General features: G+C 41.6%; 1 protein-coding gene across 2 annotated transcripts in view; it reads left to right on the top strand.

Moving 5' to 3' along the window:
• Window positions 1-2,832: 2,832 nt before the first annotated feature.
• Window positions 2,833-16,725, top strand: part of LOC106575711 (transmembrane protein 131) — a 36,130-nt gene continuing 22,237 nt past the window's right edge. For both annotated transcript variants that reach the window (XM_045698007.2, XM_045698006.2), the window contains exons 1-8: window positions 2,833-3,039; window positions 4,263-4,324; window positions 5,575-5,615; window positions 11,292-11,360; window positions 13,222-13,342; window positions 15,712-15,828; window positions 16,136-16,339; window positions 16,515-16,665. In XM_045698007.2, coding sequence (XP_045553963.2) covers window positions 2,916-3,039; window positions 4,263-4,324; window positions 5,575-5,615; window positions 11,292-11,360; window positions 13,222-13,342; window positions 15,712-15,828; window positions 16,136-16,339; window positions 16,515-16,665 — 889 coding nt within the window. In that variant the 5' untranslated portion in view covers window positions 2,833-2,915. The remainder of the gene's footprint in view (window positions 3,040-4,262; window positions 4,325-5,574; window positions 5,616-11,291; window positions 11,361-13,221; window positions 13,343-15,711; window positions 15,829-16,135; window positions 16,340-16,514; window positions 16,666-16,725) is intronic.

Below are 16,725 nucleotides of genomic sequence, written 5' to 3'. Positions count from 1 at the left end.
CAGGGTGATCTTCAGGGTCTCCCACAATACAGTTTATCAAAATATCCAAATGTATCCTAATATGGAGGAGCCACTTCCTTTTCTCTCACATGAGAAATCATTGATCTTGTGAGATTGTGTGTCTAACCATGATACCAATGATTCACTCCATCCTAGGCGTCATTGTCAATGTGCTGAGGGATCAATTAAACATCTCTTTATGCTGGAATAAACAGGCCAATACAAATCATACACTGCTGTCCTGGAGCATTTCCTAGTATTTCCATATATTCCAGTTTATTAGGTACACCCACCTAGTACCGGGTTGGACCCCTCTGCCTCCAGAACAGCCTGAATTCTTTGGGGCATGGAAACATTGCTCAATGGGACCTAACGTGTGCCAGGAAGACATTCCCCAAACCATTACACCACTGCCACCAGCCTGTAACGTTGACACCAGGCAGGATGGGCGATGAACTCATGCTGCTTTTCGCCAAATCCTGATTCTGCCATCAGCATGACGCAACAGGATCTGGGATTTGTCGGACCAGGCTATGCTTTTCCAGTCCTCAATTGTCCAGTGTTGTTGATAGTGTGCCCACTGGGGCTTCTTCTTTTTGTTTTTAGCTGATAGGAGTGGAACCAGGTGAGTGACAAGAACCGAGGAGTTATGCGTTCTAAGATGCCTGTACTGCGCCTTTATTTGCCTGTTTGTGGCCCGCCTGTTAGCTTGCACGATTCTTGCCATTCTCCTTTGACCTTTCATCAACGAGTTATTTTCCCCCACAGGACTGCCGCTGACTGGATGTTTTTTGTTTCGCGCACCCTTCTTGGTAAATTCTAGACACTGTCGTGTGTTAAAAGCCCAGGAGTCCGGCCGTTTCTGACATACTGGAACTGGCGTGCCTGGCACTGATGATCATACCACGCTCAAAGTCGCTTAGGTCACTAGTTTTTCCCATTCTAACTTTCAATCGAACAGTAACTGAATGCCTCGATGCCTGTCTGCCTGCTTTTTATAGCTAGCCAAAGCCACGTGACTCACTGTCTGTAGAAGCCAACCATTTTCGCGAATGGGGCGGTGTACCTAATAAACATCCCTACACATGGGCTACGCACATAAGACCCCAAATGTGTTAACCAAACCACACATTCAAAGACTGACAAAGGACACACATCAGGGAACTAAGACATTCATAGTAAAGTCTCTGTATAATACCCCAGATATAATAATAATAATAATCATACATATGATTTGGCAGACACCTTTCAGGACACTCATGGACATCTTACATTAAAGTGCCTACATAAAATCTAGTGCATATCCTCAGCCAGATCTAGACAGGACTGTTAACATGAGAGTATGTAAATTGGGATTAGTGAAGAGGGCATGGCTTTTCCTTTGGGTTTCTTCATATTATCTCATAGGCTCAATCCACTTTTGCAGGTTTAGTAAAATGGAAAGACCCACAGGTTGGTCAGGGGTGGCCAACCGTCCTCCTGGAGAACTACAGTACTGGGTGTCTGTAAAACAATAACCATTTGTTAGATATTATGCTTCATTGTTGGCTCACCTATTTATTTATTTTAACATTTTATACAGATGGCGGGTCATAAAGTTTAACATTTGTGGCATAATATAAATTATTATGATGAACAAAACATTTTTGCTTTTTATCACTGAGGATCAATCAAATTCATGATCTGTTATCTACATAATCTGTTATCTACTTGCCCTGTGCTGTAAAGCCTAACCCATCACCATCCTGTATGTCTCCAGCAGTGGAGGCTGCTGAGAGGACGACGGCTCATATTAAACACTGTTTGATACCATTCCAGTCACTCAATTCCAGCCATTGTTATGAGCCGTCCTCCCTTCAGCAACCTCCACTGGCCTCCAGGCAGTTGTTTATTTTAGTGTGTTGTGGGTAAACGCAACAATAATTGCTAAACCCATGTGCATTTCTAATTGCTTAACCATCTTTCGCTTCACTCCATTCACACCACTGGGTCCCTGATCTGCCCTACTAACTGTGCAGTTGTCAAGGTAGAGGAACACCTTTGTGTCCTGGGGGGCCTGTATTATCTCCCCTAGGACCCAGCACTAGGGCATATGGACCTTGCACGGAAAACAATTGGCCATATATCAGCAAAACAAATTGAATGTCTGCATGCTGATTGTTGCTCCCTTCAAATAAACTCAGGGAAGGAGTCACAGATGATATGAGGTACATTTACTTTAGTGTATTAAAGTGTGTCATACATTATAACTTGGATTTGATGGCGTCATTGGGTTATGGTGTCATTTGGGTCATACAAATATATTGTGAGTGTGTTTTTCCCCATTCTCGCTAACTTTATTTGGGGATATTGAAATTTGATTGGGAAATTATGTAGCATTGCTGCCCTCTGGAGTTGAAATGTATTATTCCACTTGATCTTCATCCATCATTTTAATGAAAAGCAACGCGTAAGGATGATAATCAGATATTCATAATGCATTAGTAATGCCTGACCTGTGTCTAAAAATTCCTGTCTGTCATGTGAACTGATAGAGATGGTGTCTGCTAAGAGAAAAGACACGTTATACATAGCGCCTGTCTAGTCTTAACAAAACGTTAAACATTTAACTGCTATAATTTAAAAAAAGTGAAATCTATGAAGTCTGGAACTGCTGATAAAAAATATTATGTATGAACATGGAACATAACTTTTATGACTGTTGCAAGTGAAATAGAAAATAGAAATGAAGGATGTAAAAACACTAAAACGTGTGATAAGGTCGAGGGGCAAAGACCAAAGTACTTGCTCTTGTGCTGTTGCCAAGTGCCAACTGCACTGTTCACAGTGTCCACAAAGTTTCCTCGTGTCACTGCTTGCGCTCAATGTTTATAGCTAGGAGCACACGATCATAGTGATGCAGTCAGAGCAGAAGAATGGCGCAAGCAGAAAGAACACCGAGTTTCCTTCACTTGCCAGTGAGGGGAAAAACGTCTTGTTTCGGATATCTTCGTGTTTTATTTTTTGCACTTTTTCATATAGCTCAGGCAAATAAACAAGGTTTGTATTTTTAGTTGTCATTTTTTTCGCTACATTTAGCCAGCAAGTGTACTATTGCTAGCTAGTAAGCTAGCAAGCTTAGCTACCGTTAACGACCTAACGTTAGCCTGTGTTCAAGACTAGAGCCAAGGTGTCCAGTGATTGAGGGGGGTGTCGGCTTGTATTTGGACTGGCTTAGTAAAGGACATGGCTCAATAGCTAAATGTAATACTTGGTTGCATTATGACCAAACTAGCTAGTTAATATAGTCACACATTCCTAACCAGTCCAGTCGCTTCTTTAACGTGTCGGTAACGTCGTTACCCAAGCTAGCTAAAGTGGCCCTTGAGATTTCAAGCGGAAACGTTAGCTAACTAACGTAGCTAGCTCAATTGTTTTGCTAGCTCCAGTCATGTTTCACTGACTATCCTGAACTTAGTTAGCTAACGTAATCATTTGGATATCTATCGCTAGTCCTGAGTAACTTGTCATCAACCTTCACGTAACTAATGTTAGTGCTTGTCACACTGGTTTAGCTGTTCTTTTAAACCAGGAAATAAGTGGTATTTTTAGTTTGTCAAGACCGACAAGTTCAAGTTAATTGATTTGTCATTTTATATATAAGCTACACATTATATACATCATGGACTGGAGTACAGTGCAACGACATGCTTACTAGGTGTGTTCATTTAGCAGGTTAACATTTTTTCTTAGCTTATTAGCAAAGCAAACCACTATCTAGCTAGCTATCCTAGTAACGTTATGTTTCATACAGTCAGAATTAAGCCCATTTCTCACTAGGATAAACAACACAGTAGCTAGCTAGATGGCTACAGTTGTTTAGGGAAGCATTCGTTTGCTAGTACACCTTCCATATCCAATGAACTGTAACATTGAAAACTAAAAATGTAGCCTATAGCTAGGGTGAAAAGGAGAACTGTTTCCACCAGCAGTTTCAATGTGTGAAGCAGTGGTGGGTTGAGTTTAAATGCCACAGTTGAAATGCTTCCTGTCTAAAGTATGGCTGTTTTCTGCATTGCTGAACATAATCATGACATGTTTAAGGAATGCACTGAAAATGGTGACCTATATGCACACTTAACACACCCTACCAATAACAGAGACATGGATATTTTCATCTGTTTTCTGCTGTGTTTACGGTTGTCAAGTCAACTCTGCCACTTCCTGCAGAATGTAATTATGGGGGGTCTTTTAATAACTGTTGACAAATTGTGTCTCCACAGCATTCATCCAATCAGACACAATCTTAGAGGTACTTCACTTTGGTGAGGGAGGCCTCTTGCAGGTAAAGACACTGTTTCCTTACACTCCCCTCCTAGTGACCACAGACAGGCACATGACCCTCCCTATACAACATGCACAGCTGAACACACTATCATGCTACTATGTAGTTACTCAGTAAACACGAGGTGAATAGCAGCCTGTGAAATCAAGTATAATCGCTGTAAAAATTAAGATGAGATCAGTATCTTCTTAAAGCTGTAACTTTCACTTTCTCTGCTATATGTATTTTTACCCACTTAGTCTGTGGTTAGCCTTTATCGGGTGTCCTTGGTCGTGTGCTGTTCACTGTTTCAGATGAGACAAACCACAGCCAGGACTTGTGAGATGTCCAAAAGGACATTATTGACAGTTATACTACCCAGATATCACAGTTTACAAACATGTCACTGTTTATAGAGGCTAGCTAGCTCTGGTCGGCCTGGCGGGGTCAGCACATCTTTGTATCCACTGTCCATCCCACATGTCACTGCTCTGAAAGTCAGTCACCCCTCCTCTCTCCACCACTGTTCACCTGAGCACCTCGCCTGCCTGTGCTGATTGGCCTTAACAGATTAGTTGAGGGCTCAACTCATTTAAACCCCCCTGTGGAGTGTTTGCATAGTAGATAAACATCCCCTCTTTATCTATGGTCAAATAGGCCTAGAATTGCAAAAAAGTTGAGGTAATGGTAAGAAACAACAGGTAGACTGCCACCACTTCACAGGTTAAATGGTCCTAGATGAACAAGGGCAGTAGTTGTGTAAATAGAGATGATGCATAAACATGGCAAAGGCCGGTTTGATTGAAGGAGGTCCATAGTCAGAGACGTTAAGTTTTTGCTGGTTTTGATGCTTGAATCACTAGTGCAAAATATGATTTTTCAATTAGCAGTGAGGTGGATATAGAGTTAATACAGCACATTCTGAATCCAATGCAAATTGGGCACCAGGTTTGGGTTCAATTGATGGGTGTCAGACAAGGCCTTTGGTGGAAACACTTCTGTTTGACTGCTGTTATAAAACATTTTAAAATGACATCATCATCATGTCAGTACTGCTCAAATTTGCATGCACCAGCACGTCTTACTTTCTTATTTGCCTTCGACTTTCTGCATCTAGACTTGGATGTTTGTTCTGATGATATCATTAGGAGTGGGATAACTTTCTTTTTGTTCCTACATTTTGAGCCGTGTCATGTCAGACTAGAGCTATGAAGATCGCCTGGTGCTCATCTGAGGGTTACCTGAAATTGATTTTTTTTTTTGTTTTACAGATAGAGCCTGACCTTCACCTGGGTTCATATCATCAAAAAAGGTATGATGTATATTTTTTTTATTATATTTGAATGCACCTATGACTGTCTCTGAGAGAACCATATTTGTTGTTGCAGGCCACAATGACTGTAAACACTTAATTCATTAAACATCCTTATGTAACACCAGTCGTACCTAGATAGATAGACTCTAAATGGGATGGTAAACCCTGGCATTCGAATCACATCTCTACTCAGCTTATCTATGCCTGAGTCTTTATGGCTGCTAGCCAATTCCATATGTAGCGGCTTAGCTTCGTAGGAGACTGATCCTCCGTTTGCCACACCTTGTTCTCATTTCCATCAACATAGTCATGCTCTTGGAGGTGGGGCTGGTTGGCTGGCTGCTGGGAGGTGGAGCTGGTCGACTGGCTGCTGGGTTTCACTGGAGGTAGACGACGGGAGGGTGTGGGTCTGTGTGTGTCCTAGTCACTATGGAGACAGTGGAGGGATGTTAAGAGTTTTCAGGAGGCTCAATCAGAGCCCCCCTGCATCAAGGCAGTGTTAGGATCACATCGGGAGGGGACTAGGTTTACATAGCATGTGGACAGACATCATCGTTAAAAAAGAGAAGTGGATTCCATAAAGTCTCACCCTGTGAATACGTTCCCCCTTTTATACCTCGGTTATGAAGCTTTCAGCCAAACTAGGTGGCAGTTCGCTACACTTAACCTTGGTGGCATTTAGAAGAACCGGTCTGAAACATGTTAATCCTCTTGAATAATCAGTGTGTCCTGCCTTGCATTCCTCAGGCCAGGTTAACCGTCACCCTCAGCCAATGAGGTTTCTCCAGATCAGAGGCCTGTCTCTTTCCTTAAGTAAACACACACACACACACACACACACACACACACACACACACACACACACACACACACACACACACACACACAGGTGAACTAAACAGGCTTCCAGGGATTGTTTGGCAATCTGTGTGTTTCTGTGCTAGGGTCACAAACTAACTCAATCTGCACAGTGCACTCCACACCGGCGGCACACGCCCATCAGGCAGAACTACATGTGGCGTGACATAATAAGTCGGTCAGATCATCATGAGAACCACATCAGAAAACATGGATGGGATGGAAGGCCACGGTGCAGCACGTCATCGTGGCGATTGTCAACATCAGCAGGATTTCTTTCCCATGACGACGTGTGTGCCCTAGGTCTGTTTAGGTGTAAAAATCTATTAGTGTAAAAATAGCCAAAGCACAGGCCTTGGTTAGGATGTTTGAGTGCTTCTCTCCAGGGCTTTAATGGCTCCTTCACACGAATCTATTTGGTCTGAAAGTGTCTTACTCCACCTTTATCACTTTCCTTCATCTGCTCTGAAACTAACAGAGACTATTATGGTGGATGGGATCATGTGAGTTTTAGTAAGTTTCACAGAGGGATCTCTCCTCAGTATTTACTATTTTCTACATTGTAGAATAATTGTGGAGGCCAGGTCATCTGATGCAGCCCCATCACTCTCCTTCTTGGTCAAATAGCCCTTATACAGCCTGGGGTTGTGTTTTAGGACATTGTCCTGTTGAAAAACAAATGATAGTCTCACTAAGCACAAACCAGATGGGATGGCGTATCGCTGCAGAATGCTGTGGTAGAGATGCTGGTTAAGTGTGTCTTGAATTCTAAATAAATCAGTGTCACCAACAAAGCACCATCACACCACCACCTCCATGCTTCAAGGTGGGAACCACATATGCGGAGATCATCCGTTCACCTACTTTGCGTCTCACAGAGACATTGCGGTCTAATGTCCATTGCTTGTGTTTTTTGGCCCAAGAGAGTCGCTTCTTATTGATGTCCTTTAGTAGTGGTTTCTTTGCAGCAATTCGACCATGAAGGCCTGCTTCACGCAGTCTCGTCTGAACAATTGATGTTGAGATGTCTGTTACTTGAATTCTGTGAAGCATTTATTTGGACTGCAATCTGAGGTGCAGTTAACGCTAATGAATTTATCCTCTGCAGCAGAGGTAACTCTGGGTCTTCCTTTCCTGTGGCGGTCCTCATGAGAGCCAGTTGCATCGTAGCGCTTGGTTTTTGCGACTGCACTTGAAGAAACGTTCAGAGTTCTTTACATTTTCCGGATTGACTGACCTTCATGTCTTAAAGTAATGATGGACTGTCATTTCTCCTTGCTTATTTGAGCTGTTCTTGCCATAATATGGACTTGGTCTTTTACGAAATAGGGCTATCTTCTGTATTCCCACCCCTACCTTGTTACAACACAACTGATTGGCTCAAACGCATTAAGAAGGAAATAAATTCCACAAATGAACTTTTAACAAGGCATACCTGTTGAGTAGGTGGAATGAGTAGGTGTATCAACTTTTGACTGGTTCTCTCTGTGTGTGTGTGTGTGTGTGTGTGTGTGTGTGTGTGTGTGTGTGTGTGTGTGTCTCTATCTCTCGCACACACACACACACGTTGCCAAAATGCAGTCTGGATAACTATTTTTAATCCTATGTTGATAGTTAATGTACCAATTATATGACAATGGAACAACACACACCATTCAGATTTTACTGACTTACAGTTCATTTAAGGAAATCGGTCAATTGAAATAAATTGATTTGGCCCAAATATATGGATTTCACCAGACTGGGAATTAAGTTGTGAAGCCTGTTGGACGTACTGCCAAATTCTTTAAAACAACGTTGGAGGCCGCTTATGGTAGAGAAATTAACATTAAATTCTCTGGCAACAGCTCTGGTGGACATTCCTGCTGTCAGCATGCCAATTGCATGCTCCCTCAACTTGAGACGTCTGGGGTGTTATGTGACAAAACTACACGTTTTAGAGTGGCCTTTTATTGTCCCCAGCACAAGGTGCACCTGTGTAATGATCATTCTGTTTAATGAGGTTCTTGATATACGTCAGGTGGATGGAATATTTTGGCAAAGGAGAAATGCTCACTAACAGGGATGTAAACTAATTTGTGCACACAATTTGAAAGAAATAATCTTTTTGTGCGTATGGAACATTTCTGGGATCTTTTATTTCATTTCATGAAACATGGGACCAACACTTTTTTTTTTACATGTTGCATTTTATTTTTATGTATTCATTCTGATAGACCCTAATAGCAACAGCTCATATCGATGCCAATGGAGTCCCCTCACGCCTCCCTCTCTGTTCACCTTTGTCCTCTTAGTTGACTTGATTCCTCTCCATTGTTTGTGTAAACATCCCTAAGGGCAATTACGTTTATAGCTCTCTTATCTAGAAGTGTTGGCTTAAACCAGTACTTAGATTGGAGGAAGTTGGTATAACCCAGTTGAAGGAAGTGATGTCTCAAAGGTATAGAAATTCATTTAATTACAAAATGAAATGGAATGGCACTGAAGGGTCTCTCTGCATAAAGTGAATTGCTTGAAGAGCAAGGAATTCAATTGAGAGATCAATACAAATGGAAAAGCAAGGTGGTGAATGGATTTTGTAGCGAAAATGTACGTTGTTAGTTATTGTATGCATGTGCCTTTTTAAAGTCTGACTTGATTATGAAGGTTAATGTCCTGACTCCAGGGCAGCATGTGTGTATGAGGATGCAGGCGGTGCTCAGAAGAGCCTTATGTTGTGGTTGTCTGGTATGGCTGCAGGTGCCTGTTCTATTACACACTGGAGTGTCTGGTCTACTGTTTCTAACAGCTGAGATGCCGTGTTTGCACTTCGTCATCAGTCTCTGAAGATTATCTCACAAATGGTTTATCAAGACACAACTTTTCCAGCACTACAGATTTAGCAATTTAGCAAAGTTCTGCTTTGGCTATTTAGATCAGTTTCGATTCAGTTGAAAGAGCCCCCATGGTTAACTTTTATTTAACCTTTATTTAACTAGACAAGTTAAATACGCAAGCCTGGCAATTTTCCTTTCACTTTGACTTGAGGTTTCTGTCCACAACACCAAGGACTGATTGACCAGCAAAAGCATGAAATAACACCGCGGCTTGTGTATTTCCTCTCCAGATGACGAGTTGTGTTCAGCTTGTAAATAGCAGTTATTCATTGTCTAGTCAGCATCGTGTTGAAGCCAAGATTAGATTTAGTAACACGTGGTTAATCTGTTTTCTTAATTTTATTAACCTTTCTCTGTTTTATTTTTGTCTTTCCGTTGCTTAGGCGTCACACCAGTTATTATATATAATGCAGTAGGTGTCTATTTATCATGGTTCCACCTCTTCTGGCTAGCAGCCAGTATCATTTAGCTTTCTTTTACATTTCTCTACAATATGCAGAAGATTCATTATCAGATTCACTTTATCCCCTGGCCAGCATTCATCAGGTTTAAAGTTCTCTAGACAATGTCTATAATATTCAGAAGAGACTTTTGCGTTGTTCAGTTGCTTAGTTGGAACAGGAAATGGCTTGTGGCTTTTTAGTCACGATGCTGACTGACGATGCATCTTTTTTTATAGGCTAAACTTCGCACCTCTCCTCCACCCACGGCGAACTAACACCGCCAAGCGTCCCATCTATCTGCTGACAGTTTTTTTTTTTAAGCGTTCAGTCTACATCAGAAGTTGGCCAATGCACGCCACGCAGAAAAGCAATGTCTTAGTATTTGCGTTTTGAAACCTCAAGAATTTAGAGTGATTGATTGGCTGTTACACGGGGGCCTTTTTCAGTCAGTCAGTGGCCCATTATGACCATTTAAACAACACATGATGTGGCTTTGTTTGTACTCTAAAGCTATAGGGGGAAAACTACAGGGAATCTACCTCTGTTCATATTATTTATAATGTAATCTACAATTAATATAAGTTGAACACCGTCTGCATTGTTCGCCACCTGCAAATGTATGTTCAAACGCAATTATAAACGCTGCAAAATGCAGGAGTGGAGGAGTCATTCTGGGAGAGGTCTGGTTGGTTGTATAGCTCTGTAAACACACAAACACACACAGACAGAGGGGTGTGTGTGATTTACCCAGCTGAAGGTCAATCTCCCATAGCGACATTAAGAGCATGTGCAGTTCTTTTCCGCCTTGCTCTCTTAGAGCACACAAGACCACAGTAGTAGCACAACTAAGTTCTAATGTACAACTATGACTTCATAGAGTTAATTTGTATTCCAAGTGTAGGCCTTGGAAACCAAGGAATAATAAAAACATATATTCCTTGTTGCACTCCTACTTAAGAAGCAAATGAGTTCCTGACGTTGCATAACATTGGTCATGGATCCACAGTGACACCTTTTTATGGCCTGTGTGCTGTCGGCTTATACGTGTTGTTCAGTGAAGTCATACTGTCTGTGGCGTGTGCAGGGAGCGGTTTCCCTTTTGGGTGCCTTGTTTCTCATGGAAAGATCTTGTTTGTCTGAGCTGAATACACATGCAATGACACATCTGTTTAATGCATATCTCTGACTTCAATTATCTTTGCAAAAACTATTTTTGGGGGAAATTACAATATGTAGTCATAGTCAGTCAAAATTATATAGGGGAAGCAACCTTGCAGTAGATCACTTGTTTTTGCAAAGCAGGTTTGGCAGGTTTCCTGTCTTGTTTTGGCGGTTGCCCTGAACTTTTACATGTTAACATGATTTGCGTTACACACACAAACACTCCTCCTGGAACATGAGCGTTAGGCAATAGGAAGTAGGACTGCAGCATGGATGAAAAGCCGTCCTTGTTTCCCTTCTCTTCCTCACTATGGTTCCTGTTTTTTCTCCCACAGCTCACCCTTACAGAGAGGGAACAGCAGGCCCATACGCTTTGAGCCGCCAATGCTGGACTTCCATGAACAGTGAGTTAACTTCCTCTAGCTACAGATACACCTGCAAGTAGCCTAGCGCTTAGAGCGTTGGGCCAGTAACCGTGAAGGTAGCTAGTTCGAATCCCCAAGCCAACAAGGTGAGCCATCTGTCAGTGTGCCCTTGAGCAAGGCACTTAACTCTAATTGCTCCTGGGTCGCCGTTGATAATGGCAGACCCTGGCCGTGACCCCACTCGCCGACGGTGTCTCACCCCATTGTCCGAGGGTGTCTCAGGGAGAGTTGGGTTATGTAACAAAAACACATTTCCAATTCACACGTGTTTAACATAGGGCTGGGCGGTAGACCGTATTTTCCTATATACCGGTATTTATGCACGGACCGGTTTGGGTGTTTACTTTACCTTCTATAACTGTATTTGAATGTTTGGTTTGTTAAATGTGATACGCCGTGTGTAACGTCCATTTTTATAGTTTACTCCTCTACTTGAGTCATCTCTCTCTCTCTCTCTCTCCATGCTGCTTTCCACACAGACCTAGTCCCACCCCCTGTCACTCAAGGACGGCATTTGTTGTTGCTTGACCACGACACTTTCGTTCAGACTGCATGGTCAACGCACAATATGCAACAATGTTGATGACAACGATGTTGCCACTTTGATCTTAATATAAATCCACAAGCGTTCTATAATTACATTATTCGTTTGTTTCTTACATCTGCAAACAGCTAGTTTGTATTTTCTTAGCAAGTTAAGCTAAATCGTGTTAGCCAGTTAATAAAAGTACTGAGTCAGATCAAACGTAGCTAGCTAATACAGCCTGATACCAGTACTGGTGGAGACTTAAATCAGCATGTTGTTTGTGCAACAGTATCTTCTAAATCAAAGAGGAATAGGCAAAGCATGAATACGTTGGCTATATGAATAAAGATTTTAATGTAGCCAAAGATTATAGGGTCCCCTAGGAAACACTGAACATCACTTTGGTTCCTACCCTGTCACAATAACTCGTCCATGGCATTTTCAAATGTTGTCATGTCAAACAACACTGTATTCAAAGTGCCCACTATTATTTATATTCTAACTATAGAATTATAATAAACATTCTATTTCCACGATTCCAAAAGTTCACCCAAGTGTTTTGATCTAAATCACAATTGCAACATCTGGTTAAAAATAAGGCCTAGTATTTTTGCCCATATCAAGGCAGTGTGGAAATGATCTCAAATGAGTGCAGGAAATGCAGAAATGGATGGATTTTTTTTTAGGTTGAAGTTGACTAGAACAGGATAAAACGATCAGAATGGAGAAAGACCCATTGAAATCATTTAGAATATATGTTTTGCCACCGTAGGGTCACGCACTACTCATAAAGCAAAACGAGAACTTTTATTAATCAAAAAAACATAAAATACCATCAAAAATGTGAAAAATACCATGATATTTTGGCCATATCGCTCAGCCCTAGTTTAAAAAGCGTTTCGCTACACCCGCAATAACATCTGCTAGATATGTGTATGCGACCAATACAATTTGATAATACAGACTTGTACATGTGTGAAATGGGACAAATTCAACTATTCTGTTTATTTTCTTCCTGTCACTTTGTTGAGATTCACATTCTGTGCATCACCCTCTCAGATCATTTGACAACTTGGCATTGATACGTTTTAAACGTGCTCTTATCTGCTGGGTATTTCCACAGTTAAGAGGCCTCCTGGAGCATGATCGTTTTATCAACATCCGTTAGGAGAGCCAAGGAAATGGAAATAAAACAGATTTTCTTTGAGACTCCATTTAACCCCATTAGGCCTATATGTTTCTGATGGCTGTGTTTCTGACAGCTATATGTTTGTGCGACTGCTTTCACAACATTGTTTCTCTTCCTGTTCCCAGGCCTGTTGGAATGCCAAAAATGGAGAAAGTTTATTTGCACAATCCTAGTGCAGAGGAAATAAGCTTGATATCTATATCAGCAACAACTGCACATTTTCATGCATCATTCTTTCAAAACAGGGTGAGTAGCTAGTAAGTATAACCCTATGGCTGTGTCCCATTCCACAAGATGCAGTTTTTTGAGGCAGCATTTCAAGGCAGGATGTCAAAATTGGCGTGTCACAATCCCAAGGCACCTTAAAATGCTGCCTACGAATTTCATCTTAAATGTCAGTTACCTACTGAGGAAAGTGCTACCTACAAATGTAGGTCCTTTTGGAGCAGACAGGTAGGCAGCAGGCAGGTAGGCAGCTAGCTTCCTTTTGGTTTGGGACACAGCCGATATCGCCTGTTTTGAGGTGTCTCCTCTTCTACAGGCATACGCATGGCTTGTTCAAAGGCTGAAAGAATAAGCCCTGTGTTTGTCGGTGGACAGAGGCTCATTTATCCGGCCATTCCGATTCCCCTGCCTGTCAGTCTGACCATGTGACCTGGCTGTTATGGGTATCATGTGCTGGTTTTGTACTTTTTGAAAAACAAGAGGCATGTGCTCAACATTCCGCCATCGTGGGCCTTTTAACCTCTTGGGGCTAGGTGGGACGCTAGCGTGCCACCCGTGGTGCACTCCATCAACAGCAGGTGCATTTCAAGAGCGGCAAATTTGAATCCAAATAAATGTCAAAATTCAAATTTTTCAAAAATACAACTATGTTACACCATTTGAAAGATAAACATCTCCTTAATCTAACCACGTTTTACGATTTCAAAAAGGTTTTACGGCGAAAGCATAAATTTAGAGTATGTTAGGACAGTACATTTACAAGAGTTGTGTGTAATGTTTTGTCAAGTCAAAGACAGGGTCACCAAAACCATAAAACCAGCTAAAATGATACACTAACCTTTTACAATCTCCATCAGATGACACTCCTAGGACATTATGTTAGACAATGCATGCATTTTTAGTTCTATCAAGTTGATATTTATATCCAAAAACAGCGTTTTACTATGGCATTGATGTTGAGGAAATCGTTTCCCTCCAATAACCGGCAGTCAAGTCAGCGTCACAAATTAAATAATTAAAATTAGAAAACATTGGTAAAATATTATATTGTCATTTAAAGAATTATAGATTTACATCTTTTGAACGCAATCAACTTGCCAGATTTAAAAATAACCTTACTGGGAAATCACACTTTGCAATAATCTGAGCACTGTGCCCAGAAAAATACGCGTTGCGATACAGACTAGACGTCATGTTGGGGAGATCTAAAATCGAAAATACTATGTAAATAATCCATTACCTTTGATTCTCTTCATCAGATGTCACTTCCAGGTATCACAGGTCCATAACGAATGTAGTTTTGTTCAAAAAAGCTCATCATTTATGTCCAAAAATCTCCGTCTCGTTAGCACATGATGTAAGCCAGCCGGACTTCTCGTCATGAACGAGGGGAAAAAATATATTTCCGTTCGTTCAAACATGTCAAACGTTGTATAGCATAAATCATTAGGGCCTTTTTTAACCAGAACATGAATAATATTCAAGGTGGACGAATGCATACTCTTTTATAACGTATTGGAACGAGGGTACCCAACATGAAGTAGCGCGCCAGGTGTCTAATGGGACATCACCGTTCCATGGCTCTTGTTCGGTCAGATCTCCCTCCAGAAGACTCAAAACACTTTGTAAAGGCTGGTGACATCTAGTGGAAGCAATAGGAAGTGCCAAAATATTCCTAAACCCCTGTGTTTTTCAATGGGATAGGTTTAAAGTCAATACAACACATCAGGTATCCACTTCCTGTCAGAAAATGTCTCAGGGTTTTGCCTGCCAAATGAGTTCTGTTATACTCACAGACACCATTCAAACAGTTTTGGAAACTTTAGAGTGTTTTCTATCCATATATAATAAGTATATGCATATTCTAGTTACTGGGTAGGATTAGTAACCAGATTAAATCGGGTACATTTTTTTTATCCAGACGTGCAAATGCTGCCCCCTAGACCCAACAGGTTAACTGAATTGTAAAACTCATGACTGCTCTGAATCCAGTGCACTCCTGAGCAGAGGAGATGGTGAATGGTGTGACTGTGCTGCTCAGCATGTTTGAGTCCTGAGAGTAGTGCAGGATAATCAAGTCAAATAAGGAAGAATGTTGGCTGGAGCAAAATACGCCCTCTTTCCACCTGGTCTTTAAACATTTTTATTGTTAAACCGATTTGTTTGTGTCTGGCTGTCTTCCAGTATCTTATAAAACGATCAATGGCATCATGACAAGAATCTTCATGTTTACTGCTTTATCACACCCAAGACTGATCTTAATTGGTTGGTTACATTTACAGTTCCAAAAGTAGCTCGACCTTTTGATTCCATTCTTTTGATTGGATAATTGTCGTATTCTTTCTCTCCAGTTAATTCATCCCATCCCTTCTCTTCTTCTCTCCCTGTAGATAATTCCACCAGGGGGGAATACGTCGTTTGATGTGGTCTTCCTCGCTCGAGTAGTAGGAAATGTAGAGAATACTTTATTTATTAATACCTCGCATCATGGAGTGTTTACATATCAGGTGTGTGTGAATACATATGTTTACGGAATCATATGTCATATCTATATTAATAATTAATCATGGCGTGTTTACATGTCAGGTGTGTATGTTTTACATAATGTGTCACTATACTAATAGTTCTGTAATATGTCTGTATACTGGAGGTGTGTCCTGGACACTGTATATAAGGATCCTTTGTGGGTTGCATTTTCTGCTGGTTTTCTCCCTTGCCTGCCACTTAGTCCCTGCTGTAGATCCCTGCTGTAGATCAAGTAGGTCCCTGCTGTAGATCATGAGTCTTATGTTGCTGGTGTCTTATCCCCTGCAGGTGTTTGGTGTGGGCATCCCCAACCCCTACAGGCTGCGGCCGTTCATCGGGGCCCGAGTCCCAGTCAACAGCAGCTTCTCTCCACTCATAAACATCCACAACCCACACAGTGAGCCACTGCAGGTAGTGGAGATGTACTCTAGTGGAGGAGACCTGCACCTGGAGCTCCCCACAGGGCAGCAGGGAGGAACGCATCATCTGTGGGTGAGTATAGATCAGGACAGTCAGGGGCTTTTAGATTATTATCCTGTTACTTCTACACAATTGGAATTGAGACAAATACCTGACCAGAACTGAGTTTTAATTGGGCAACTACTTGACCCCTGAATAGAAGGACTAAACATGTCTTTTCTGTTCTTTCTTCCTGTGTGGTTGTCAGGAGATTCCCCCGTTTGAGACGAAGGGGGTGATGAGAGCCAGTTTCTCGTCGAGAGACGCAGACAACCACACGGCCTTCATCAGAATCAAAACAAACGCCTCCAATCAGGACGAGTTCATCATCCTGCCTGTAGAGGTGGAGGTCACCTCGGGTACGTTTCCAATAGCAACGCCTCACACCATATGTTTCCAATAACAATGTTTCCAATAGC

The sequence above is a fragment of the Salmo salar genome, chromosome 16 (assembly GCF_965601325.2).
Source record: "Salmo salar chromosome 16, fSalSal1, whole genome shotgun sequence".
In the NCBI taxonomy this organism is placed as follows: Eukaryota; Metazoa; Chordata; class Actinopteri; order Salmoniformes; family Salmonidae; genus Salmo; species Salmo salar.
This window is presented reverse-complemented; position numbering and strand designations above follow the sequence as displayed.